Here is a 26,117-nt window from a genome sequence, read left to right on the forward strand (position 1 = left end):
AGGGTCCTTCCAGTTCCCAGGACCAAAGTGACCATCTAAGCTGAATCTGATGGTACCCGCAAGACAGAGAATACAGTAGGACCTGCATTTAAGGCCATGGAGACCCTACTGGCTGGTGGCTGTCTGCTCGTAGGCAGTTGGCAGCCTCAGTCTCTTAATCTGTAAAGTGGGGATGTTTCCAATGACTACACCATTTGAATCAGTGCAACTGGCGCCAATTATGCTTCTATCACATGCAGATTCAAACCTGTGCTGAAGAACTGAAGTTTCAGGCCCAATACCCTCTGGCCAGGCTGGGGATGTGCAAGGCTAAGGGGCAAGTGTGAGAGCTGCCTGCTTTGCTTTGCTTGTGCTTTTCTGAGTCCAGTAGGGAACTGTGTTCTGGGCTATGTGCTTGACACTCACCAGGGGATAGAAGGCTCTAGAGAAAGCCCCCTGCCACACCCTGCCCGAGTGCTGGTGGTTGTGGAGAAAATGATCATGAAGAGAACCCATTCTGTCTGAACTAGTAACACACACCTGGGACACACCAATAAATCCACATCGTTTAATGAGGCATCCTTTCTAAACAGATGTATGTTAGCTCCCCCCTCCACACACACATTCTCCTTGACATCATTTCCTGAAATGTAAAGTTACTCAAAATAAAAAATACCCATACATTTATAGATAACGCTTTAATTTTTTGTTTTAAAGAAACCTTTTAGGCATCTGGGATTATTTTTCAGAAGTTCAATCTATAAAGAAAAAACTTGAAAACATCTGCCGAAGCCGAGGAAACGTTTGTTCCCAAACTGAGTACTAACAATACCAAGAATTATCAAACAGATCAGGTGGATGGTAAATTCCTATGTGAATCTGCCAGTTAGCCCATATTTAACAAATAATTTAAACAGGCTGAGCCATTTGTGGATTCTATGACACTTTTGAGGGAAGTAGTAAAATAGAAATGGAAACTTTAGAGGAAAATAGAGAAAATAGTGAATCAGTACACAGCCTTGCCTCCTCTGTTTGAAGAAATTCTACTGCCTAATGTTAAATCGAGACCCTTCTCCTGCTCTCGGCTGCAGGCCCTGGCTTCTGTGAGCTCTGATTACACTAAAATTAGACCAGGCTGGAGACCCAGATCCCAAACTCCACCAGGTAACTTCGTTTGAAGTTAATTCTCTAGTCTTGAAGCTCTGTGACACCCAAGGCATGGCACCCAGTTAAAGGACAAAGCAAGATGAAGGGTCATCCTCTGGCTCCTCCGTCCACTTCCAGAGACATCTGCAGGCAGGTTGCTGAGCAATTGGAAGAGCCCGTGCAGGGGCCTGGGTCTTTCTGCCTAATGGACTTTACCTTGCGAAGTCAGCCTTGAAGCTCTTTGCAGGACTGTGTCCTGCGTAGATCCCCAAGGGTTCAGGCTTCCAGAGGAGGGCCTGTCCAGCCCCAGCTGAATTAGAGCTTGTCTTCTGGGTCTACGTCACTCACAGGCCTAAATAAAGGTTTTCATAAGGGCCCCATTGTTGTGAATTGGCCACATGGTGACAGTGGTTGGAGTCGTGTATTTTTGGAAACATTCACACTAAAGCAATGAATCATCAGTGTGTCACCAGGGTACCCAATGCTGAAACCAGCCCTGTTTCTCCCTCCCTCCCACATCTCCGTGGAATCTCTTCATCTTACTTAAAACTTCTCAAGGTTAAAAATGCAGAATTCTCATCTCCTTGGAGAGAGACCCTTAGCGTCCTCCTTATGCATTCTGATTTCAGTTTCAACATTGACAGACAAAATGGGACAAAATCAACCTCAGAAGATCCATAGATCTGAGCAGCAGAACCCACCAGAACAGGCAGGAGGGGTCTGAACCGTGAGAATAGGGACTCCATTGGTCACCTCAAAGTTCATCCTGGGCAGGGTCTGCCATCTACCAAGATGTGAGAATGGAGGCTGAAACTCAGTCCAGGGCCAAGGAAAGCCAGAGGAGAGCTTGGTGACAGCAAAACACATATGGCCAGCACCGGGGCCTGTACAACAAAGCTCCACTAGTGGGTGGGCATTCTTCACACTGCATTGATTAAGGCTTTGACAGCTGATCCTTTACATACTTACATATATACAGACATATATTATTATTATTATTATTAATTTGATTTCTTTCTGTTTTAAGGGAAAAAAAGTATTCCCCTGCACTTCTTTTACTCTTCTTTGTATTATTTGAGTTTTTACTCCCAGCCATCATTTAATGGAACATCATCTTCTGGTGGCATATTCTGATCTTTTAAAAATAGAACCTCTAGCCTTTTACAAATACTGTGTTCAACACGATGATTGATCCCAAAGGAATTCCAGGGCTGGGGAGCGTCTTGGCTCTGAGTGGAAGTACTCTCAGGGGCCGCCCTGTTTTCAACACACCAGCCAAACAGGACTTACTGTCATGTAAACATTATTTTTAAATTATTCCAACATAAATACTCTTTTAAAGCTAACATACCACAGCTTTTAGCTCATAATGCCCATAGATGCCTTAATGAAATGCCATTCAAAACTACATCACTGTTTAAATTATACCTTGAGGTGCTAAAATTATGTAAACATCATCCCCCATACTTCCCTAGAACAAGTGCCGCATGTTGTGAATCCTGATTGCAAGTTGACCGAATGCTAGCGTTCCATTGATCGGATGCTAGTTAATCTGAGAAAAGTCACCAGCACACTCTTGAACCTGTCTGATTACAGGAGATTGGTCACAAGTGGACTTGTTCCACCAGGTGATGATTCCTACATAACAGAATGAACCAGTTTTCCACAGTGTTCACCCGAGAGGGACCTGAACGGGCCCCTCCTGAGATGTCTTTGCACGTCTTGCAGGTGCAGTTTGAACCCGCTGTCAGGGAGTCAAGGTTCACAGCAGCGCATGTTTCCATCGCTGGAGGGTCTTCCAGGCCCAGGGACCTCCCCCAAGCACAGATGGGGATCCTCAAGTCAGTGATCGAGGGACTAACAGAATGAGCCAGGATGTTTTATTCTTGGCAAACTAAGAATTCTCCACAGCAAATGTTCTGCTGGAGTTTAGTGGATGCTATGGTCCCTTAGTGCAATGAGGGATGGAGAAGCCTAGAGAGGGCAGGGAGGGCCATGCCTGAGGTCTTCCACCTTAGCGATGATAATGCTGGTGCTCAGAGCTCTTGTGTGTGCTGCTTGCTGTGATGTCTCTTTTCCCTGGATGTCTACCTTTTCAGGTTTCCTGGTTGACATGTCCCTGGAGGAGAAAAGGCGAAAGTTTCCAGCCAAAGCTGTAACAAGTCGGCCAAGCTTTTATTCTCACTGCTCAGTGTAACCTGCGTCTCCAGGATTTGGTCACATTTCCTGGCACCTATGGAAGCAGGAGGAAGAGGACTGACCAACTCCAGAGCTGGCCTCTGGCCCCCCAGGAACAAAGGAAGGAGAGCGAGCAGGAAGAAGCACAGCTTGAGTGGACTTCAGGCCGTAATCTCCAGAGGCCCACCACTGACAACACTGTCACTGGAACCAGAGGGACATCTCTCCTCCTTGGCCAAACATGCATGTGGGGCTTCATCCAAATATAGACCTTCAAGACTGGATTTTGAGTTTTTACTTGAAAAAAATCCTGTACACTGTTTCAGGGCTGATTTGCCAGGTGCTGCTGTTGTAAGAACATTCTCAGTTCCTATCTTTCGAGGACGTGGGCGTTATTTCTTCATGTGCAGGGCATCCTGGAACTTGGTGCTGGTATATCGAGCATGAAAGCCTTTCTTGTTGATAGTGTCATCCGTGTGGAAGCGAATCATCAGGGAATCCCCTGCAGAGTAGATCTCTTCCAGTGGCTAAGAAAAGGAGAAAGGGAAACCAGGGGACCTGAGGTCAGTTGGCTGTGACTGGAGTTTAAACGAGGATGGGACAGGACCACACCCAAGGACACTGGATGGCCAATGCAGCCACGAGGTGTCCCTGGCACTGCAGACAGAGGGCATCCAAATGAGATCCTTTCCAAAGGAAAGCACTGCAAATTCTCCAGAAAGTTCCCTGAGCCCTGCTTTTCCAAACACGCTCCTAGACCCACAAATCACAGAGAACCTGTGGTTTATGAGGTGCACGGGTGGGCCAGGCACTGTGCCCAGCACTTCCAGATCTGACCTCATGGACACTTGCAAGAACTTTATGAGGCAGGTACTCCCTCCATTCACACTGAGGAAACCAACACTCAAGTGCATACAGGTGGGTAGGACCTGAGCTCAGCTCTTTCTGACTGTGAATTACGTGCCACGCCTCACCCAGGTCTGTCATTTCACCCCTGTGTTTCCCAGGGGACCAAAACCAAGGACTAATCTTTAGGTTATGTCCTGTCCAAGGACAAAATGTGCACTGGAGCTGACTACACCTGTCAGAAAGGTTCTGGCAAGTTCCAAGACTGCCACCTGCCAGGTCCTAGTAGAGCCAAATGGGGCTTCCCACAGAGCACTGTGCTCGGGACCCGCCAAGGCTCCTCTCCACAGTCGGAAGGACTGTATCCCAGGCAGTACATCCATTCTTTCTTTTTTGTAGGGTGAAGGTAGATGGAGGGAAATTATTGAAAGGCGTAAATACTATATCAGTTTTCTGTGTACAAGGAGCTCCCGTGATTCCAAAGGCTTTGACATAAGTCCAGCCAATAGCAAAGAAGATTGAGTGATGAGCTCTGGAGGCAGAGAAAAGGGCTGGAGCCCAGTGTGCACAGTGTGCGGTGTGGCAGGGCCAGGGAGCCACCAGGGCATTGTACTGGTTGGCTCACTACATCACTGAGCACAGTACACAGCCAAGCCCTGAGCCCCATGCTGGGAAAAGAATAAACAAAACAGGCCTGTCCTGGTCCTGGGTTGGTGGCCCAGGAAAGAGACAATCATGAGAAAAGTGACAATGACTTTGAGTATAAGTATTGTTTATAGTAACAGTGATTTCATAAGCATTTGGTTTTGCTTGGGGGAGAGAATTATGAGTATAGGGAATACACAGAATCATAATTAAATAGTAAGAAAATCTTGAAAGCCAAATAAAAATGGGAGAGAGGATCCTTTGTAAAAATGGGGCCTAAAAAGCCCAGTGCTCTTCCTTGGACTGACCTCAGTCCAAAGCCTTCATGAACTGGTTCCTGGCTCCCTCCCAACCTCCTCTCCCAGGAGCCTCCTGTTTCCCCCTCCCCTGCAGGAAATATGGGCCTCCTGACTGTTGCTAGAAGTCATTAGGGACAGTTAGGTCTCAAACCCAGGCCTGTTTCACTCATGCTCCGAATCCCTGGTTTTCGCCCATGGTACTGACACCCGGGACTCACCCCTGAGCCACAGAAGCGGCCGAGCCTGGGTGCTGAGCTGTCATAGCCGTCGTAGGCCTCCATGTAGTCATAGCCACAGTCGGCCTCCTCCTCCACCTCAAAGGTCCGGAATATCAGCTCCACGCCGTAGCCGTCCTCTGCCACTATCACCCAGTCACAGTGGACCTGGCTTGGGTAGTTGTTGTCCCCAAACTGGGCATGGGAATACAGCTCTTTGGTCTGCACTTCGGCCTTCAGCCTGCCCCCACACTCTGCAGCAGAGAGAATGAGATATTGCCTCGGCACCCAGAACCCCCGTGCCTGGTGCATCACAGAGGAGTCAACAGAGGCCCAGGACTCCAAGGTCAGGGACCCCTGAGGGGCCAAACTGGCCCTCACAAAACAAGGTTCCATGTTCCCATGCTGGGCCACATAAGGCCTCTGGGAATCCTAGAGCATGGTGCTGAAAAGCTGGCTGTTGTTTTTCTCCCCAAACTTAAGAAGACAGGGGGTAGATGAACTGTGTGCCCCACTGGTCGCTAGGATGTGGGATCTGATTTCAAGTCCTGGAAGTGCCAGCAGCTCAACATGGGCTCAGCAGCCCCCTAGACTTACTGTCACTTTTCATTTCTGCCAACAGAGGGCGATAAAGGCACATCAGAACTGCAGCTGAGTGCCCAAACCCAGAGACCTCAATCTACTGGACTCGCTCTTGCATTTGAGAGGTTTGACGCCGGTGTCACAGCCACACCTCAGCTTTGGGCTTGGATTCCATAGCCTTGGCTTCTGTGTTTTACTAGGACAGAAGCCCAGGATGCCCTGGGCCTGTACCATCTTGTATCTAGGCTACTAAAATAAAATGGGTAAATGAGACCAGATGGGGCTAGATCAGAAGCACCTGGAGGCAAATTCCTCCACCCTGCCCCTCAAACTGCTGCACCTCCCATGTGCCGCAGCTCCCCTGGTGTGGATTCCGGCCATTCTGTTCTGAATGCCCAGGCCCAGCTGGAGTTGCACCCCAACCTGGGCCCCACTCTGACTACCAGCTCTTACTGCCATGCTCTGCCTACAATTTCTTCAGAGTCTGGGAAATTTCAAATTCCTGAGATGCAGACAGCAATGACATGAGCACAGAGCAAGGCAGGAGGCCTCCTTCCTGCCTGTTCTAGGGCCCTAGGGGCTGACTCTAGTCTACCTGCACAGGCCCCTTTACTGCTCTCTCACTTCCAGCTCTGTCCAGCCACGGAGAGTATGGGAAAGTCAGAGGGAGCAGGGAGAGAAGTCAGGTACTACATCCAGGCTCCTCTCTGCCTGCTCCTCCTGTAAGTCACTGCTGGGCTGCAGGGCCTCTGTGCCTGGAGTGATAGAAGTTTTGTGGGTCTGTAGTCCTAGTGACTGCCCTGTCCCTTGCAGTGTCCCCACACCTTGCCCATGCTTTGTAAACAGTCTTTTTATTAAGTTCTTCACAAATAACAACTCTGAGTGTGTCTCCATTTCCTGCTGGGTTCCTAACCCTCCTTGAACACCCACATTCCAATTTCCATCTACAGGGACAAGAGGGTAATGTCACTAGTCAGTGGCCTTTCAACTTCGGTGGGGGAAGCCAGAAATCCTCAAGGTGCTGAAGAGAGTCTCACAAACCACCCAGTGTTTTGGGCTAGGCGGGGGCAAGTGAGGCTGCCTGGGGACGCTGGCTGCCATTTGACTTGACTTGATTCCTGTTTTCTACCTCTGAAAAAAGGGGTCACAGGGTCCCATGATCATGACCTCAGACTCAGCATCACACTCAGGTGGCTGAGCAGTTTCAGGTAGCCCTGGGCTCTGCCACAATCTAAGCCAGGATCAAAGAGCCAACACTGCCCCCAGAGTGCTGGTCCCAGGTGACAGCTAACAGAGCAATGGCTAAAGAGCAGAGCCAGTTGACTTACTGACCTTTTTCTACCTAGCAAAGTAAACAAGTCACTAGCATATACATTTTCCCAGGACCCAATATAACTACTGATATCTTGAGGAAAAAATAATGGGGAGCAGAAACATGTTTCATTTTCCTGAATCAGTCCTCAGAGATAAAGAGGGCTGCTCTCACCAGCCAGCTCCCAGACTTGGGTTCTGCAGACCAGAAAAAAAAAAAATCACAAATACATTGTTCAAAGGGAGGAAGGAAGGAAGGAAAGAAACGCTTTCCCTGTCAAATTTTGTCAGTTAATTAACATAAATAGAAAACCACCCTCTGCCTGTGGTGGCCAATGTTTCCTTTTAACAGGGACATTTTATCACAGCCGCCCTCCCCTCCCCTTCCCCCAAAGAGACACAAGACAGTCCTTCCCTGTCTTTGTCCCCACTCTCCTCCAGCCAAAGTGCTTATCGCCTGAGGCCCCATACCTGTGCTGTATGCTGCCTGGAAGCCTTTCCTCTGCACGGAGGCATCTGAATAAAACCTGAGAAACAGGCTGCTTCCCGAAGCCACCACAGGGTCTGGCTTTTTGCTGCCGCAGAACCGGCCAAGGAGGGGGGCCAGGGTGTCGGGCCCATCGTACATCTCCAAGTGGTCATAGGCACATTCCTGGTGCTGCTCGATCTCAAACTCATTGAATGTCTGGGGAAGAAGGAAGAGAAAGTAAGGAAAGGGACTGGTGTTCAGCCGAGGCCAGAGAAAAAGGCGGGAGGTAGTGCCCAGAGGCACCTGTCCAGCCACTGTGCAGAGGTGGGGTCTCCCCTAGGCCTCCATTTTGGTCCCCAAAGCAACCTATGAGTTACCTACACTCTTGCTACTGACCACCCAGAGCTGACTTCTTCCATCCCTTGCTTCATCCTAAGAGCTGGCACCGACTGTGCTCCTGGAGCCAGCAGCCGAGTTCACAGCTTCACAATATCACCTTATTGAAAGTCCCTTTCTGTCTCATTGTCCCAGATGTGGAATATACATAAAAACTTAAATACATAATTTACAACAAATTATATAAAAACAAGAATATGATTATGTTATAATATAATACTAATTACTATAACAAGTAAGCTCCAAATTATAATTTCCAACTTACTTAAAAGCACCTTTGTCAATTTCACTGAAACATTCTCAGAATTGAAAACTCAGAACCTAATGGGTCCTTATAATCCTGTCACGTGTCCAATCCCTACTTTTACAGATGAGGAAACTGAGGCAAGGAGATGTCAGCTGACTTGCCCAAGGTCATCCACTGGCAGAGCTTGGCCATGACCCAGAAGCTGTGGCTTTGAAGACCCTGATCCTCAAACTCTGCTCTACAGATGAAACAGGCTGCTCCATGCCAGATCAGAGTGACTATAATTTGTTGGGCATTTTTTCCATGCCAAGTATTTATGAGCATTTTCCCACTTAATTCTGGTGATGCTATAAGAAAAACAGTATGCAGAAGGGGAACCAAGTCTTAGAGAAGCTACCTGGATTGCCCAATAATGCAACTAGAGACAGAGCTAAACTTGACCCCAGCCAGCCGTCTCTATCCCGCACTCTTAATGATCACAAGGTTGTATCACCTCTCTCCTACCTGCACCCCCTAAAAACTATTCCCTGAAGGTATTCAGGGGACCCCTGAACTTCAGCAATACACAGGCTTTGCAGCCCCAGTGCAGGCTGCTTGGGTGCTGAAGAGAGGACCAACTGGCGGGCTGCCTATGGTGTCAAGGACACAGGACAAGGTGAGCAAGGACAGTGTTGGATGAAGTCTTGGACTGAAGGACAAAGCAGGAGTGAGGCCATTAGTTGGGGGAATCTCAATTTAAAACAGGGAGGCTAGGGTAACAGGACAGAGATGAAGGTAGGGAGGGGAAAAGAGAAAGACCCCTCTAACACTTCACCAGGATGGCAAGTACCATGAATGGGAAAAGCTCTCACACCTCAGGAAAAAGGGAGCCTTAGGACGAGGGAGGAGTGGGTAGACACACCAGGCAGGAGAAGGAGAGCAGGGCACCTGGGTGGGCCATGCAATGGGAAGGAGAAGGCAGGCCAAGGAGGTGGGGAGCTCCCCAAAGTCCAAGTCTGCCATGTCACTGTCCCCATGCAGTGAAACACCAGCTTCCTTGGGAAGCATTCAATTCACATTCTATTAGTAGCAAAAGATGGGATTCCAAGGGAATGTCTTTTTAAAGGAACAGGTGTGTGCAGGCACCTTGGATAAAAGCTTCCGGTTGCGCAGGTTCGCAATCCCATCCCCAGGGGGCGCCAGTCCCTCGGGTTGTCAGGGATGTAGGTTGCCCCTGGGAACATTTTCCAGCAGACAGCAGGACTGCCTTTCTTGCATTGACTCTAACTCGCCCTCACCCAGATTCCGGGCCATTCTGGCTGACCCAGGGCAGCAGCTCCTGGGAGCGCAGCAGAGTAGCATCCCCCGGGCGGGCAGTGCATGCACAGGAGGTGCCTACCCAGGGCGCCCTGCAGTCAGGGGTCCTTTCTGCACCCTCCATACCCCGGCAGCCCATTCTCCTGCCTCTGCTCCTCTTTCGTGGCTCTCATCAGTCAACACCCTCCCAAGTCCCCGTGCCATAGTCTACGGACCACCACGGTCTCTTTTGTTCTCTTCCATTCTCCCTGAATTACGGCTCAGGCAGTCTCGGGGCCAATCTTCCTCATCTCTGCAGAGGACTCATTTTAAAAATGTCTGTCTGTCAGGAGTACAACAAATTCTCTAATACTCCAGGATATGAGAGCCTCTGGGGGCTGAGGAATGAGAATTGGAAGAGAGACTCATTTCTCCTTTGAAACAACTGAGCGTGACTACACATCAGATGCTTTAAATAAATGATGCAAGGTTGTTGTTTTTGATTCAAGAAAGCAGTCACATAATGCTTCTATTGAAAATTGAAGAAAAATGTAGGTTATAGAAGAAAATGAATAATAATATTCCCTTTGAGAAGACTAAGAAAAAAGACCTTTATTTTCCCATGCATATGTATGCACTGTACGTGCATAGGAAATTTCTGGAGAAATTTGCAAGGAAGGGTTGAGAATGGTCATTTCTAGAGTGCAATGGGATCTGGGGACTTTTGATTTCCCCTTCCCAACCTTCTGTACTTACTAATTTTCCTTCTTTCTTTCTTTACCTTGAGAATGAAACATTGTGTAAAAAGTCAAAACTGGAAACACTCAAATCTCCAACAGCACTGCAGATCTGTGTGTTGGGCACCACCTCACCCAGGTGCCCCTGTAAACTGGTACGTTTATAGAGCTGTTCTTCGTTTTCTCTTTTCATCTGCACAACAGCCCCCAGGAAGTGGGTTTCATTAGCATCCCCATTTTCCAGATAGTAAAACCAAGATCCAGAAATGAATGACTCGCCCAAGTTTCTGATCTGGGAAGTGGCTGAGTGGAGACTCAAACTACAAAAATGACTCACGAGTTTCACCCTGTGGCCTGCGGTTGAAGAGATGTTCCAGGTACACTCCCTCCGGCTGGGGTATTTATCAGGCCAGTTGGGGCTTGCCAGGGTCCCCTCTGCACTGCTGATCTTGTGCGCACAGCCAGCTGGGTGTGACGGACACATGGAGAGAGAATCATTCACTGCGGGTAGCACCAAAGGCGTTCATTCTAGGGGAGCTCCCCCCTTCTCCCTTGTCTCAGGGTCATCAACATAGGGGTGGCCAACCTGGATCAAGTGTCCCCTGGTGCAGAGACTTGCCTATCTGTTTGAACTGGCTGTGCTGCCTTCCTGGCTGTGGCTCAGCAGCCAGGTCACCTCCTCCCTTTGTTCACATCAAGGTCATCATTGCAATCTGGTAGAGCTAAGAGCACAGACCCGGGCTCATTTGGAGCTTGGTTCGAGTCCTGGTTCTACCACGGACGGTCCTCAGGGCTGTGTCTTAATTTGTAGAAGTGGGGCCGACCTTGCACGCGTGGATTAAATGAGATCATGTGTGTGAGAGGCCTGAGCCGGGCGCTTCATCCCTCTACCTACACGCTTCCTTCTGCTTTTCAAAGCGTTTTCACCTGGAGTCGGCCTGCTTCGTCCTGGTTACAGTGCATTAGCAAACGGTGGTCCCACGACTTGCTCAATGCCTAGCACTTTGGCCAGTGGCTAGATTTCGTCTCCCTCTGTGCTGAGCATTGTGGTGAGTGTTCTGTAAGCATCCTCTCACTCAATCCTTCCCAGGTCTAAAGAAGAAACTAGAAGGGGCCTGTGGTCTTCCTATCCTCCCCACCCACGACTTCTTGTGCTGGGCTTCGTGGCTGGGCCAAGGCATGAAGTCTGTGTTGATCACAGAGGGGCAAACTCCCTTCCCTTGACAGGGTAAGAACAGAGGGAAGGTTTTTTTCCCAGAATGACTGGGCATTGATAGCCTTCTGGCCCTGAAGAACTCCCAGCAGTGAATGGGGCTGGAGCAAAATATATTTCACTATGAGGTCTGTATTACTGTAATATGTAAATAATACTATACCACAGGCATAAATGGCCCATATTTATTGACATCTAAGGGTATAATACGTATCAGACTGCCTGAAATACTTACTAGACATTTTTACAAAAACTTTAGGAAGGAGATATTTAGCACCTTTTTAACAAAAGAGGAAACTGTGACTCAGGGAGGTTAAGTAATTAGCTCAAGGTCACACAGCTAGTGAATGGCAGACAGAGGATTTAGACCCAGGTAGTCTGATTCTGCTGCCCACAGGTATACCCACCCTGCTACTGTAACTCAGCTTAAAGCCCCTGAGGCTGCCCCGTGCCTGCTAAGACCTGGCAGGAGGGCCGCAAGTGGTCGCTGGGAGGAGGGCAAAGACCCAGCCTAGGAACACTGCGGCAACCTGGCACAGGGTAGGAGGCTGCCCACGTCTGTTCCCGCCCACGCCACGCCCTCCCGCAAGCACATGCGCACTCCGAAGGCAGGGCAGGTGGCCGAGGCAGCGCCACCTCTGCAGGCTCCGGCTCACCCTCTTTACAGTCGTGTCCATTCTCATGCAGCCGGTAGCCGCTCCTGCATCTGCACAGGTAGCTCCCAAACGTGTTGACACACTCATGCTGGCAGCCACCATTGTCCTTGGCGCACTCGTCCTTGTCTGGGGAGGTCAAGGGACTCTCCTAAGAGAAGCGGCCAACTTGGGAACTTCCCTCGAAGTACAGAACCTGCCCAAAGTGGCCTCCTCCAGTGGCCTCCCTGATAGACCACCCCTGCTTTTCTCCTGATGTGGAGTCTCTTTGCTCAGATTTGGGTGTCACTTGGCTTGTGTATGGGAGGGTTGCAGCCACCACCCAACAAATGCCCAGACTTGCAGGGAGCCACCACAGCTAGAAGAGGCCAAGGAGGGTTGTCTCCAGAGCCGACTCCTTGATCTCAGATTGCTGGCTGCAGAACTCTAAGAGAACACGGTTCTTTTGTTCTAAGCCACCCAGGTGTGGGAGCTGGTTATGGCAGCCGTAAGAAGCATAGCCACTGATACCAAACCAAACCAGACAGAACCTCTAGGTGCAGGCTCGTTACTGTCAAGGCAGAGGGCCCAAGAGAGAAGGGAGGGAGTAGGAGACAGGAGGAGCCCAGGACCCCCGGGAGGCCTGTAAAGCCACCTCACCCCCAGTCCCTGGCCTCACCTCCAAACCCACACACCTGAGAAGAAGTGGGCCCTGAAGCCGCGTTTGGAGACGGTGTTGTCAGACTTGAACTCCACGCGCATGTTGTTGCTCTGCGAGGTGATGACCTCGGGGGTCTCTGAGCCACAGAACTTGCCATGCAGCCTGGCGTCAGGGGACAGGCCACTGCGTACCTCCACAAAGTCGTACTTGCAAACCTACAGGGAACAAGGTGCAGAGCAGCCTGTTACGCCCATGTCCCCACCCCAGGCCTCTTTCTGAGAGCTGCACTTTGTCATGGAGCCTGATGGGCTCAGCCCACCCAGGGGAGGTTCCCCTTGACTCTCTGTGCCAGTCACTAGAGGGAGTCCCAGAGGGCAATGACAGGGACTTTGCTTTCCAGCTGAGGCTCTTGTACCTGGCACCATAGTTTATGGCTAACTGTAGCCCGATTTCTACTTATTTTGTATATTGGGCTTCTACACGAGAGTTTGCTTGAAGAAAGGCCCCCACTGAGAAGGAGAAGGAGGAAGAGAAGAGGAGGACACAATCCAACTCCATCATATTCCCATGGAGAGAAACTAAAGCTCAGAAGGGGAAAGACATTTTTCTGAAGTCACACAGCTAGCCAGTGGTGGAGCCAGGACTGGAATGGCTCGTGTTACCTGCTGTAGCAATAATTTTTCTCAAAAGCAACTTCACTGCTGAATGGTCTGAACAATTACTTTCAAGGGTTTATTTTTCCCATGCAGTATTTACTTGGTGGTGAACCCTTCATTGGCACCTGAGTCCCTGTGTATCAGGATCATTAGCACTGGGGTCTCTTCTGAGTACCCCAAAGGGCTGACTAGGTGACAACCTGGCTGGCACTATTAGGGTGAGAATCCTAGCTTGGTTGGGGCAGGGGGAACATGGGAAAGGGCTTGTGTGCCCCCAGTGTCCCTCCAGTTCCAGGTGCAGACAGGGAGCGTTTCCAACAAGCACTCTGATTCAGGACGCTGCCTGGGCCTCGCCTGACTTGGTCATCCAAGACCACTCTCGAGAGAGGGAAGAGGTCCTTGTGTCTAGGTGGTCCTCAGCTCCTCTGTTTTCAATAGCTGGACACCAACCCCCACATTTGCACCCCAGAGTTCAGACCTGTCCTGACCACCCCCAAACCCCAACACCTGCCTCCTTCATGCTTGTCCCCCTTCTCCTTGGATTTATCAATGACAAGAGGACCTGAGGCACTATTCACAGAGGATGTGCAGCCAACACCGCTGGATAATGCGCCCCAGGATTCTATGACTCTGAAAGCAGCAGCTCCAACACCAGCCACCTCCCTGCCTGCGGGGGCCCCTCCCCGGTGCCCAGCTCCGAGTCACTTCTCAACACAGTCCCGCATCAGTGAGCGCAGAGACATACGTCATTGCCTTCCAGTTCAAACACTTCGAACTGCAGGGAGATGCGGTACTGAACAGGGGCCACCACCTGCCAGACACAGTTTTTATTTGTGGGATACTCCTTGGGCCACCCAGGGCTGGTGATGGTTCCGTTCAGCTTGGTAATGAAACCGCCACAGGCCACTGCACGAGGGAAGCAGAAACAAGATTCATTTGGTTTTAGTTCCAAGTGACTGCAGTTTCCCCCAGGCAGCAATAAGCCCTGCTGTTCTTCAGTAATAATGAAAAAAGTTAGGCAATCTGAACTGACGAATGTAGTGTCCTGTTTTCTAACCTCATTGCTTCGACTGAGGATTTGGAGGGACAGAACTGAGAAGAGTCTTTACTGCTTTTAAAAATGACAACCATGCATTTGACCTGTGGTCAGCACAGGTGGGGGTTCCACATAACTTGGAGCAAAGGACAAATAGAAGTGTTTGCATCAAGCTGTTCACCACACCTGGCTTGCATTAGCAAGCTGATTCAAACAGGTGGGCAAGGTGCACAGACCCCGGCCAGGGAGAAAAGGGACGGAGGAAATAAGCTATTAGTCCACAGCCAGCCAGCTGCCCCATCTCTGCCCCATCTCTCCTAAAACTTGCCCCCCTCCCCTGCCATTCCAGCTTGGCAGGATCAGCACCAACCTTCACATGTCTTCTTGTCGGTGGCCAGCTCATAGCCGGGGTCGCAGGCGCACTTGTAGCTGCCCAGCGTGTTCACACAGCGCTGCTCACACCCGCCATGTTCCGGCCTGGAGCATTCATCCACCTCTGCTGGGGAGGAGGGCAACCTGCTAAAATCATCACACAGCCACCTAGCCAGCTCCCCGCCCTTCACATCCCAGGGACCCAGTTGAAGTCTTCCAAGAACCAGTGCAGTCCTGCTGACCACCTCCAAGGAGCCCTGTGTCCACATTTGTACTGGCGGTAGCTGTGATTTGGATGGGATCCTGACAACCCAAGCAGGAGCACCTGGTCAGCCGGCGTGGGGCTCCTCCTGGGGAGCCCATTCCTGGACAATCAAATTCTACAAGGTGTCCAGTAAGCAGTGTGCATGTGTGTGATTTTAAAAAAGTCTCACAGGGTTCCATACCATTTTAATGCCATGGAATGGAGGATTCCCACCCCCTAATATAGAACTTCTCAGAGACATTCACAAAAAGGGAACAATGAAAGGACACTTTTCTAGATGAAGATGTGTAAGTACTATAGACATTAAAAGTGAAATCTGTCATTCAGCTTTCTTATAGATAGCCTCAATAAATAAATGTAGGGAGATCTGAAAGGTTACAAAAACCACTGGGCTTCTCATTGCTCCCGGAAGAAACTGCAGGGAGAAGCCAGGGGGAGGAAGCGTTGGGGAGCCTGAGGGACAAGCTCCTAGGGGTGCGTTTGGAGCATTAAATAACAGGAAGTGGAATACCATGAGTGCCATCCAGAAGAGCACAGGAGCCATTGGAGGCTCCTCCCCGCACGCTAGCCCAGGCACTACTGAAAACAAGACAAATCCCAGCAACTGGCATTTCCAAAGAGCATTAGGAATAAAAGGGAAAATATCTGCATTGCCGAGCCCTGGAATCTAGCCCTGAAAAAGAGCTTGTGGGCTGCAGTCCACAGAGGTAGAGGAGTCTAGCCGAGGGACAACAAAACTGAAGACAGAAAGTCCAGCCTGGGAAGAGGAAAGGGTAGAGCGGGGCAGGAAGGAGAGTATTGTTCCAGAGCACCACGGAAGACCAGAAGAGCGCAGACGAGGAGTTGTTCCCCAAACTGTGAAGAAGACGTGACACTTGTAATGACAGAACTCAGGACATCTAAGAAAGACACCCAGTCTCCCACCGCAGGCAGGGGTCCTTCTCCTAACAGTCCCAATGGACGGCTTTCCAGATCCTGCCTGAAAAGTCCAGGGCAGGGCTCTGGCTACTTCTCGAAGGTGTTTCTTGGGTTGTCTGACTCCATGCAAGTCCCAACCCAATGGCCCTGCAAAGACACAAGTCCTCCAGCCTCACCCCACCCTCTCCGCTGTGCTTTCCCTACTTGATGAGCCCGTGAGCTGCCGATCTCCCCTTTCTGGGCTGCACCAATCTCTCACCGGCCTGGATGGCATGTAAACACCCCACCGCTTCACACAGTCGCTAAGAAACTGAGGTACCCCTCAGGGTGGGGTGTTCTTGGGCTCAGCAGTGGCCAGTTAGGGGCCACTGGGATTAAAGATGGCCCAGGCAGGGAGTTGAAATTATCCGTGGCCTCCAATAAATTTAGCATTAAGTACTTTGAAATAGTAACCATCAGGCAATTGTTTTTTCCTCACCTTACAATAGGAAAAGCATTTTCAGCTAGAAAATATAGAAAGAAGAGAACAGATAACAAGAAGCAGTGGACGGAATCCAGGCCTTCAAGTGAGACAGATCAGGCTGGGTCCACCAGGGGCTCTTCCCCACTCCATTGCAAACTGGGTGACCACTGGGATTTAACCCCTCTGAGCCTCCCTCCTGTGCAGGAATAGGAGAAGAACGGTCCTTGCTTCCAGGGGGTGATTGGAAATGATGCCCGTGAAGTACCCAGCATACGGGGCTCAGGGAGATCACTACAGACAACAGTGGAGTGGCTGCTGAAATTCAGTGGGTAGAGACACACAACGATGGGGGAGTGGAAGCAGAAAACTACCTGGCCACACCTGAACCAGGTGAGTGGAGCAGTGCAGGCCTGGGGAGGGGAAGGAGCCAAGGTGGTGGGGGGGGGGAACAGAATGATGGAAAACACATCAAGGATGGACCGGTGGAGGAAGACCAAATGGGCAGGAGGAATGCACAGCAGACGCTAAAAAATGGGTGAAGGGCAGAAGGAAACCAAGGAGTGTCTGTCAGAGTAGACAAAGACAAACAAAGCCCAAGGCAGGGACAGGAGGAGTTCTGATGCCAGAAGATACAGTGGCGGTGGGCAGAACACACAGGAAAGATCCATGGATAAGTTTCTCAGTGCCATAGCCAGGTGCAGGAGGGAGTCCAGTGGAGTGGACTTAAGCCTAAAGCAAAGGAAATGCAATTCCTACAAAGACGGGAAGGGTAAGGCATTGAGCCGTTGAGGGGGAGAAAGGGCGGCCTTTTCAAGAGCGGTGGTGGTGGCGTCTCACCACTTCATAGATGTACAAAAGTGTCTCAGGGCCCTGCTCTCAGAGGGAGCCTGGTTGTCTGCATCACCTCCGTGCTGCCACAAAGTAGCATCTGCTCCAAGTCCACTGGCTCCTGTTTGCTCTGGGCTGTTGTGGCCGAGGCCAACCAGCCAGGGAGAGCACAGAGGTAGGTAGGAGAAGAGGCTGGAGCCAGGACTCTGCTCAGTATGGTCAGCTCTGGCTTCTTTCTATGCTCTAGGTGGAATAAACAGATGGAGCCATTCTGTGCCTAAGAGATGGTTTAGGCAGGATCCCAAAAAATCGTTTCAGAGAGAGTTGGGGAAAGGGGCAAGAGAACTTTTGAGGAAATGCCTTGAAGGAAGCCAGTCCCCACCACTAGACACCCAGCACTGCCCATCTGCACTGGACAGTGGAACACGGGGCTCAAGGTGGAATCCTTGCATTAGTCATGTAGGGGGTGTGGGACCAACTGGCCCACCCAACCCCTGAAAGCCACTGCCATCTCCCAAAGCAACAGAAGCCCAAGGTGCTCTGCTTGTTGCCCAGCCAGCAGGCCCTCAGAGGGGCTGCCATCTGGCATCAAGAGATGAGGGCTGAGGCCAATTGGCACCCTGGCCAGTGTCATGGGCCAGCTGGGCCCTGGGCAGAGCCTGCTGCCAACTGGCACCAAGGCAAGAGCCTCTTCTCGCTCCAGCTCTCCTGCAGGCCTTGTAGTTACACTTCCAGTTTCTTTCACTGGCTCGGTCCTGCCACACGAGCTGGTCTGGCTGGGAGAAGGCTGGGCTGAGGAAGCTGGCCATTATGATTCCTGTTCTCTTTCTTGCCATCCCCAGGATGCCTCATAAAGTGAAAAAGAGTAACCCCACATCTTGTGTGGCACTCTCAGCTTATAAAATGCCTCCACAGATGCCATTTCACAGGGGCTTCACAGAAACTGGTTAGAGAAAAGGGGCAGATATCCTCTTCCCTACTCTACAAAGGGGACAGCTGAGGCTTCAGGAAGGACACGTGGCTGCCTGCTTGGGTGGTATGGTTAGAAGAGGGTTCTTCGGACACCCAGATCCTTCATGTAGAATCTGGAAGGGAGTCTAAAAAGCAGGCAGAAGGGAGAAGGGAAGAGGGGCCAGGATCTCTGGGCTGGCAGGGCCAGGAGCCCAGGAGAGGTGGAGAGGCAGGGAAGCAGCCTCGCTGGGCGGGAGTAGCTGGGCAGCTCGGGAAGTGCTGGCAATTATTAAGGGGTCTCCACTGCAGAGCTGTCTCTACGCGGACTGCAGGAATGCTACTGGGCGCCAATCACAATGCACTGAGCAACATCTATGTTCTCCTCCTAGAGTGTGGTCTGCAGGATGTCAGGGGCCCCGAGAGCAGACAAGGAAGACCCACCATTCACAGGAGGCTTGGAAGCCCACACTGGGGCCAAGTATGCTGGGGCTGCTTCCACCAAGATCCTGCACAGTAGCAGGTCCCCAAGGAAACAAGGAGATTTGTTCCCAGAGCATCCCCTGATCTGTTCCCCCCACACTCCCCCAGGGGTAGGCGTGGAGGCTGGGGGCTAATGCTTCAGGAGCTGAAGTCCTGGGTTGCCTCTGGCCCACACTAAGGAGTGCAAGGCAACACCCTAGGAAGAGTTTGAGCTGGGAAGTCACACTGTGTTGGGCTCCTCCATCTGCCACTTTCCTGGCTGATCCTGAGCAGCCCTATTCAGTGCTGATCAAATGTAACCCAAACCTAACTCAGGGGGCTATCAGGAATTCAGTGACATCAAGCAAATCAAGTACCTTACACAGCTCTTGCACACAGTAAGTGCTCAACTGATGATCACTTCTATACAAATATTTGTTATTATGGATGTTCGGCTTCCCTCAAGTGTGGTTTGACCTTGTCAGCTTGCTAAATCAAATTTCCAAGTACAGACCCACTGGCCCTGCAGAGGCCAAGGCTGAGCCTGCTCAGGATCAGTTGGGGGCTCCAAGGGATCCTACACGCAGCTCTGAAATGGGTCGCTGCCTCCGCCCTGCAGGGAGTCTGGTTGGTGCTGAGGTGCCATATGGGTTTTATGATTCTAACACTGGGGGAGCAATATTTCTTCCTGTGACTAAAAGGGGAAGCGAAACGCTAATTCATACCCTTGAAAAAATTGGCTGCAAACCCCGCCTTGTTGATGGAACCATCGGACACGAACTTCATCCACAGTCTATTGGAGCTCGATTTCACATCCTCGGGCTTCTCGTAGCCACAGAAGTGGCCAATCAGGGCGCTGTCTTCCGTGGGGCCATCCCGAATCTCCAGGTAGTCGTAGGCGCAGCTGTCATGCCTTTCAATCTAAATGGAGAAACAAAGACAGTGCGGAAGGTGGCAGATGGCAGGGCTTCGTGGTGTCCCACTTGAGAATGAAGCCGAGACTTCACCCTCACGATCTAACCCAGCCGGCGTGTCCTGAACTTCTCCAAACTGTTTCCTTGTTACAGAAGTCAAGGGCGAATCAAGCTGAGAAGAGAATCAGAGAAACAGGGAAGAAGGATTCTATAAAACTGCCCTGGATTCCGACCTGGGGCCCTCAGCCTGCCCACAGCAGCCTGCAGAAAGGAGGTGAACCAAATTTCAAAACTGACAAAAATTTTGATATCAGATGTCCAGTCACAACTCACAAGGGGCTTGAAATGGCTTCTTGGATTCCTGTTTTTAACATGAAAACATATCTTTACAGAGCGCTTTTCCAACAAAAATTGCCACTTACTGCCTCCCAGGTAAGACAATTCGAGTGTCCTTACCTCAAAAGCTTGGAAGGTAAGTCCCACGTGGAACCCCTCGGAAACCGTAATCCTCCACACACATTCCTTGGAAGGCCTGTAGTCATCTGGGTAGTTGGGAGATTGAATCTGGCCGGCATCTTTGTTAATGTCTCCTCCACAGGTAGCTTTAGAAAGAGTGTGGGAGGAAGGAGGTCAGGGGAAGGCAGGAGGCCACTTGTCACCAGTAGGTGGCTCCACGCACCAACATTTTCATCTGCATCCAACAAAGACTGCCTCAGAAAGGCACAAATGCATCTGGATTTTTTTCATATGAAGAAAATAACCATATGGAGCCTTCCCTGGGCATCAAATTCACCTGGAAGATCACTCCAACTGTGGATGTCAGAGCCACACTCCCAGAGGTTCTGATTTGAGTGGCTCTGGGGAGCGCTGCGCAGCAGCAGTGTCCTGGGGTGATTCTAACACACACTGTGTGGGCACATGTATGCACGCTCACACAGACAAGAATGTTATTGTTATTATTATTAGTGTTATTAATAATACTTTATTATTCTACGAAAAAACCCCTCCAGCCTCTCCAAAAGTATAATAATTTGAGGCCAACAGGAGCCTTCATAATTTTCTAGCAGTGTCCCCCCTTTTTTTCCCCTAGGGTGGGGCAGGTGGTGTGAGGAGTGAGCCAGAGAAGCTGGGCACAGAGAAGCAGCATTACCCTCCTGTAATCCCAGCGGCTTGGGAGGCTGAGGCAGGAGGATCGCAAGCTCAAAGCCAGCCTCAGCAAAAGCCAGGGGCTAAGCAACTCAGTGAGACCCTGGCTCTAAATAAAAAATAGGCTCTAAATACAAAATAGGGCTGGGGATGTGGCTCAGTGGTCAAGTGCTTCAAGTTCAATCCCCAGTACCAAAGAAAAGAAGAAGAAGAAGCAGCAGCAGCAGCAGCAGCAGCAGTATTACTTTCTATGGCAGCACTTTTAAGAAGTGCAGTTTCTTCCCTGATGTTGTCTAGAGTTTTCTTTTCACAAGTGAAACAAACAGAGACCCAGAGAGGTCAGGTTCTTTGCTCAGGCTCACACAGCTATTCAGAGGCCACTGCTCTATAACCCTGACACTATCCCTGTGTGGGTAAAACACTCCCTGGATGGTCCAGAAGGAGGGTTCAGCAGGCTGGTGACAGGTAGATGCCTCGGGTTCTGAGGGGAACAAACCTTCATACACCGCGAAGAAGCCTTTGCCCAGGATGTTGCTGCTGCTGCGGAACTCTACCCAGAGCCGGCTGTCGGTGGAGACCACGGGCTCTGGGACTTTATCGCCACAAAACCTACCTAAAAAGTGCAAAAGACACAGTCAGGATACCCGGGGACGCCAAGAAGGTGCTCACTGCAGACTGACCATCATGGTCTTTCAAAGTGGATTGAAGTGAGCAATAACCCAACCCGTGGCAGCTGACCTATAGCACACACAGGACTGGGAGACGGATTGAATGTCTGGTGATCATTCTCCTGTGCCTCATGCAGGAGAATTCCAGATTCTGATCACTCTAAGCACCCGGGGTACCACTGAGGCCCCTCCCCTGCCAAATGTGGCAGCTCTGCAGGTGTGGCAGAAGGGCGGTCAGGGAGTGAGACCTGCTTCTTTGCTGTTTCCTATTCTTTCATCCCCAAAGGCAGGGGGCATTCTGCTTTCCTTGCCTCAAGAATGGAGGCCAGAGAAGACACAACAAAGAAAACAAATCCTGGCTTTTGAATCTCACAAGCCGAGTCACAATACAGAAGATGTGGAAGCCCGCACAGTGATGAGTGCAATTTCCTCACCCTTGGAATCTTAGAAAGGTTCCTAGGAGGGAGGAGGGAATGGACTAGGAGGCAGGGTTGGAGAAGGCACCATGCAACCCCTAAAGGATCTGTACCCTGTCCCACCCTGAGCTGAGACTGTATGAAAAAGGACAACAGAAACCTCAGGCAGGTTTTAGGATCTGGGAGAAGCAGAAAATTGCATCACCAGTCCTTGGCCAGAGTCTGAGGAGCAACAGGACCTTAAGATTCCCCTGCCCCTTGTGGGGTCAGAGCAGATGTGTCTACATGGTTCTGCAAGACACTTGGCCATGAGACAGGAATGCAGAGCTCCTCTGCAGAGCATGATATAGCTCAGCAACACAATTCTAGGCTGCTGTGGGGCTGCGGAAGCAACTTTCTCACAGTCCACAGAATTTGGGGAGCCAGAGAATGTCTCCCTAGCTTGGAGGGAGATGTGGACGTGGTACCATTCTGAACTGCCCTAGTATTGAGGCAAAGAGGAGGCTCGGTAGCCATTTAGCACTGACTAGGTGGAGATGAGGACATCCCAGCAAGGCCAGTCAGGATGGCAATATGGAGGCCTCCCTGCCATGCCTTGGCACAAAGCATGCCCCCAACCCAGGGGAAGAAAACACAAGTTGAATGAAATCAAGTTCCTAATACCTGATAGAAAAAGGGCTCATAATAGATAGATATTTTTGTTCTTGAAAAAAAAAACCCAACATTTCTTAGACACTTGTATATGTGGTCTGAAATCTGGACCCTCTATGGAGGATGCCTTCCTAGTACATGGTGATCCAAGGTCATGGGCAGGGATGGGGTGGGGCAGGAATGGATTGAGTCTCACTGGTCAAAACACAAAGCAACCAGGTCGATGGGGACTGAAAGTCTGTGGTTCTGCCAGGCACCTACTTGTGCACAGTCCTCAAAGAATTTATTTAGCTTTGGGGACAGGAGTAGTGGGGAGACTCCAACAAATATGGTGTCCTTCGGAGGATGATGGAAATATTCTAAAATTGATTGTGTGCCTCTGTGAACATACTAGACACCACTGAATTTAAATTATGAACTTCACAGATTGTAAATTTTATCTCAACTTTATTTAAAGTCCATTTAACAGATATTTAGTGCACACTCGCTGTCAACGCCACATCAGGCACGGGGCAGACCACTTGAAGCTGTACTTCTGCTTTACCTTCCTGAGAAAGAGGGGAGCAGCGAGACTGGGGGAGGTCTAGATGTCACGAGGGGCATTTCTTAGTGGTCAACTCTGGTTTGTATTCTTTGGGGAGAGATGGGATAGAGAGCCGCTAATCTCTGCTTCCTTTTGATTCTGGGCACCTGTAGACATTTGGATTTGGTAAGCTTAATATTCAGAGAGATGAGATAAAACCGCTGCAGAGACTTTGGCAAGAAAAAAATCCCTCAGAAGCCTATAAATTTTCGGTAATTGTTCCTCTGGCGTGGCCAATTAGTTTCGATTAGTTTTTGGAAAAAGACACATACCAGCACTCGCCAGCGGGGAGACAGCGCGCTGAACAGCAGTAGACAATGCCAGTCCACAAAGGGAATTCCTTCTTAGCCTAGCCCGAGTTTCAAGTCCAAGTTCCTGCTTTTAAAACCCCAGCTGTCACAGTCAATGGGGACTATTTCCAAAAGAAAAAGGGACACTGGCTGCCTCACTGCCCGAGGACCTAACCGGATAAGAACCACCCACCAGCCTAGGATCAGAGGATCAGCAGCCTCTGCTCTGGACCCTGGAGAAGGGAGGAACTGCGACTGAGTATATTTGCAGCCTCTGCAAAGCCAGACTTGACCGGATAGATTAAAAATCTAAGTGCTCTCCCCCAGTTGCTTTTTCATTCTTAACTGGACCCCAGTTTCATTCTTAACACCCCAGCATTCTCAGCTTTACCACAGTGGCTCTCAGAAAAGTCCCTTTGTCACTGACCATGTCCATGCCAGCCACCGTCCTAGGCACTTCATGTGGCTTTATCTCACTTCATTCCTATAGTCCCTGACTTCAGTGCTATTGCTAACCCATTTCATAGGGGAAAAAATTGAGGATCAGAGAACTTTTCTCAAAGCTGGAAATGGAAGCAGAATTTGTACCTCATCGTCTGAGATCTGGCCTTTCATCATCAATATTACCTCTTTCATTATCACCACCATCAAAAGGAACTTGGGTGAAATTCTGAACACTGCACAATTTTGGATAGATAGACTTGGACTCTGCCCTCTAGGAATGTAAGCATCATGTCCATTTCCCAGATTGGAAACAGCCGAGTTCCTCCAAATGAAGGTCAAAGCCTCACACCAGGAAGCAAGTCTAGTGAAATAGCGGTCTTGGCTGCTGGCCTCACTCTATCATTCCTGTTGGTTCGGGAAGCTGCTCCGGCTTAGGGCACTCCACGACAGTGAGGCCACACGACACTGATAGCCAGACTGGCCTTTCTGAACTTTCCTCCCCATTTCAGGGAAAGGGGGCTTTTGTGTGTATGGTAGAGTTCCAGAATGCCCAAAACTAGGTACAGAAGTTCCTGGATCTGGAGGAGGAGTTTAATAAGGATATCAATTACTGAAAATTTATAGGCTTCTGAGGGATTTTTTTCTTAGAGTAATTCCTCTAACAGAAATACGCAAGAGGAACTCAGTTTCCAGGACAGTGCTTAGAAATACTGGACAGGTTCTCCATGCAACATCGCCTCCTGTCTTTCAGCACAATCTTTTAAGTGGCCCCTGAAACTGAAAAAACAATTTGAGATCTGTACCAGTCATGTCCTTAATTTTCCCTTGAAATCACTATGTGAAAATCTGGGTCCCAAACAGCCTCCTTCCAGGGAGAATAAATAGGCTGGAGAGAAACTGGAATAGAGAAAAGGTATCAAATTCCTAAACTGAAATCTGGTTCCCGGATCTGGAGGAGGAGTTTAATAAGGATATCAAGAAGAGGAAATGCAGATGAGGACCACTACAAGTGGGCTCCATGGGGAGTCATAAAGGGTTCATTCATAAAAAGTTATGCGCGCATTATGCCTGGATTTTCACACACTGCCCTGGGAAAAAATGCCACGCACAGTTTTTCAGAGCAAGATGCATACTTTCACAATCCACCCTAATCCGCTCTCCCTCCTGCCAAAGGGGCATTGACCTGCCTCCTTCCAGTAGATTTCATGGCACTGACCCCTCCCAGGGACCGGCTCTGCTGACACGGTGCACTTGTTCCAAACACAAAAGTTCACTAACAACTGCATTTGGAAACATCAGAGCGGGCCAAAGAGTTGGCAAAGGAGAACTGCCGCAGAGGAAGAATGGCGGTCACAGAAGCTGAGGACGCGCACGCGCACACGTACCATACCACACAGCACACACCACACACACACCACACACACATACACACACACACCACACACACATACACACACCACACACACACTACACACACCACACACATACCACACACACACACCACACAGCATACCACACACCACACACATATACTACACCACACACCACACACCACACACACACACACACCACACACTACATATCACACACTACACACAGCACACCACACACCAAACACAAACCACACACACATATACACACACACACCATACCACACAGCACACACCACACACACACACCATACACAAAGCACACACACACACATATACACCACACACACATACATATACACCACACACACATACCATACCACACAACACATACCACACACAAACATATACACCACACACACACCATACCACACAGCACACACACCATACCACACACACATATACACCACACACACATACCATACCATACAGCACACACCACACACACACACCATACCACACAGCACACACCACACACACCATACCACACAGCACACACCACACATACACCATACCACACAGCACACACCACACACACATATATACCATACTACACAGCACACACTACACACACACGCACACATACACACCACACACACACCATACCACACAGCACACACCACACACATATACACCATACTATACAGCACACACTACACACACACATCACACACACACACACATACACACCATACCACACAGCACACAACACACACATACATACACACACCCCACACCCCCCACATACACACACACACCACACCACACACACACATACACACCACACACACACCAT

The 26,117-nt window shown here is 50.0% G+C and overlaps 1 protein-coding gene across 1 annotated transcript in view; it reads right to left on the reverse strand.

The window, feature by feature from the left end:
- Positions 1–26,117, reverse strand: part of Tll2 (tolloid like 2) — a 126,071-nt gene continuing 99,954 nt past the window's right edge. Inside the window, exons 11-21 of the mRNA XM_046450269.2 lie at positions 21,336–21,452; positions 20,150–20,295; positions 19,505–19,700; positions 14,894–15,019; positions 14,233–14,393; positions 12,866–13,046; positions 12,195–12,320; positions 10,663–10,790; positions 7,673–7,886; positions 5,312–5,562; positions 1–3,830 (exon numbers count right to left, since the gene is read on the reverse strand). Of these exons, the coding sequence (XP_046306225.2) occupies positions 3,696–3,830; positions 5,312–5,562; positions 7,673–7,886; positions 10,663–10,790; positions 12,195–12,320; positions 12,866–13,046; positions 14,233–14,393; positions 14,894–15,019; positions 19,505–19,700; positions 20,150–20,295; positions 21,336–21,452 (1,781 nt within the window). The 3' untranslated portion in view covers positions 1–3,695. The remainder of the gene's footprint in view (positions 3,831–5,311; positions 5,563–7,672; positions 7,887–10,662; positions 10,791–12,194; positions 12,321–12,865; positions 13,047–14,232; positions 14,394–14,893; positions 15,020–19,504; positions 19,701–20,149; positions 20,296–21,335; positions 21,453–26,117) is intronic.

Source organism: Marmota monax, unplaced genomic scaffold, assembly GCF_021218885.2.
Source record: "Marmota monax isolate L192 unplaced genomic scaffold, Marmota_monax_Labrador192_F-V1.1 WCK01_AAM20220418_F8-fsc00004, whole genome shotgun sequence".
In the NCBI taxonomy this organism is placed as follows: domain Eukaryota; kingdom Metazoa; phylum Chordata; class Mammalia; order Rodentia; family Sciuridae; genus Marmota; species Marmota monax.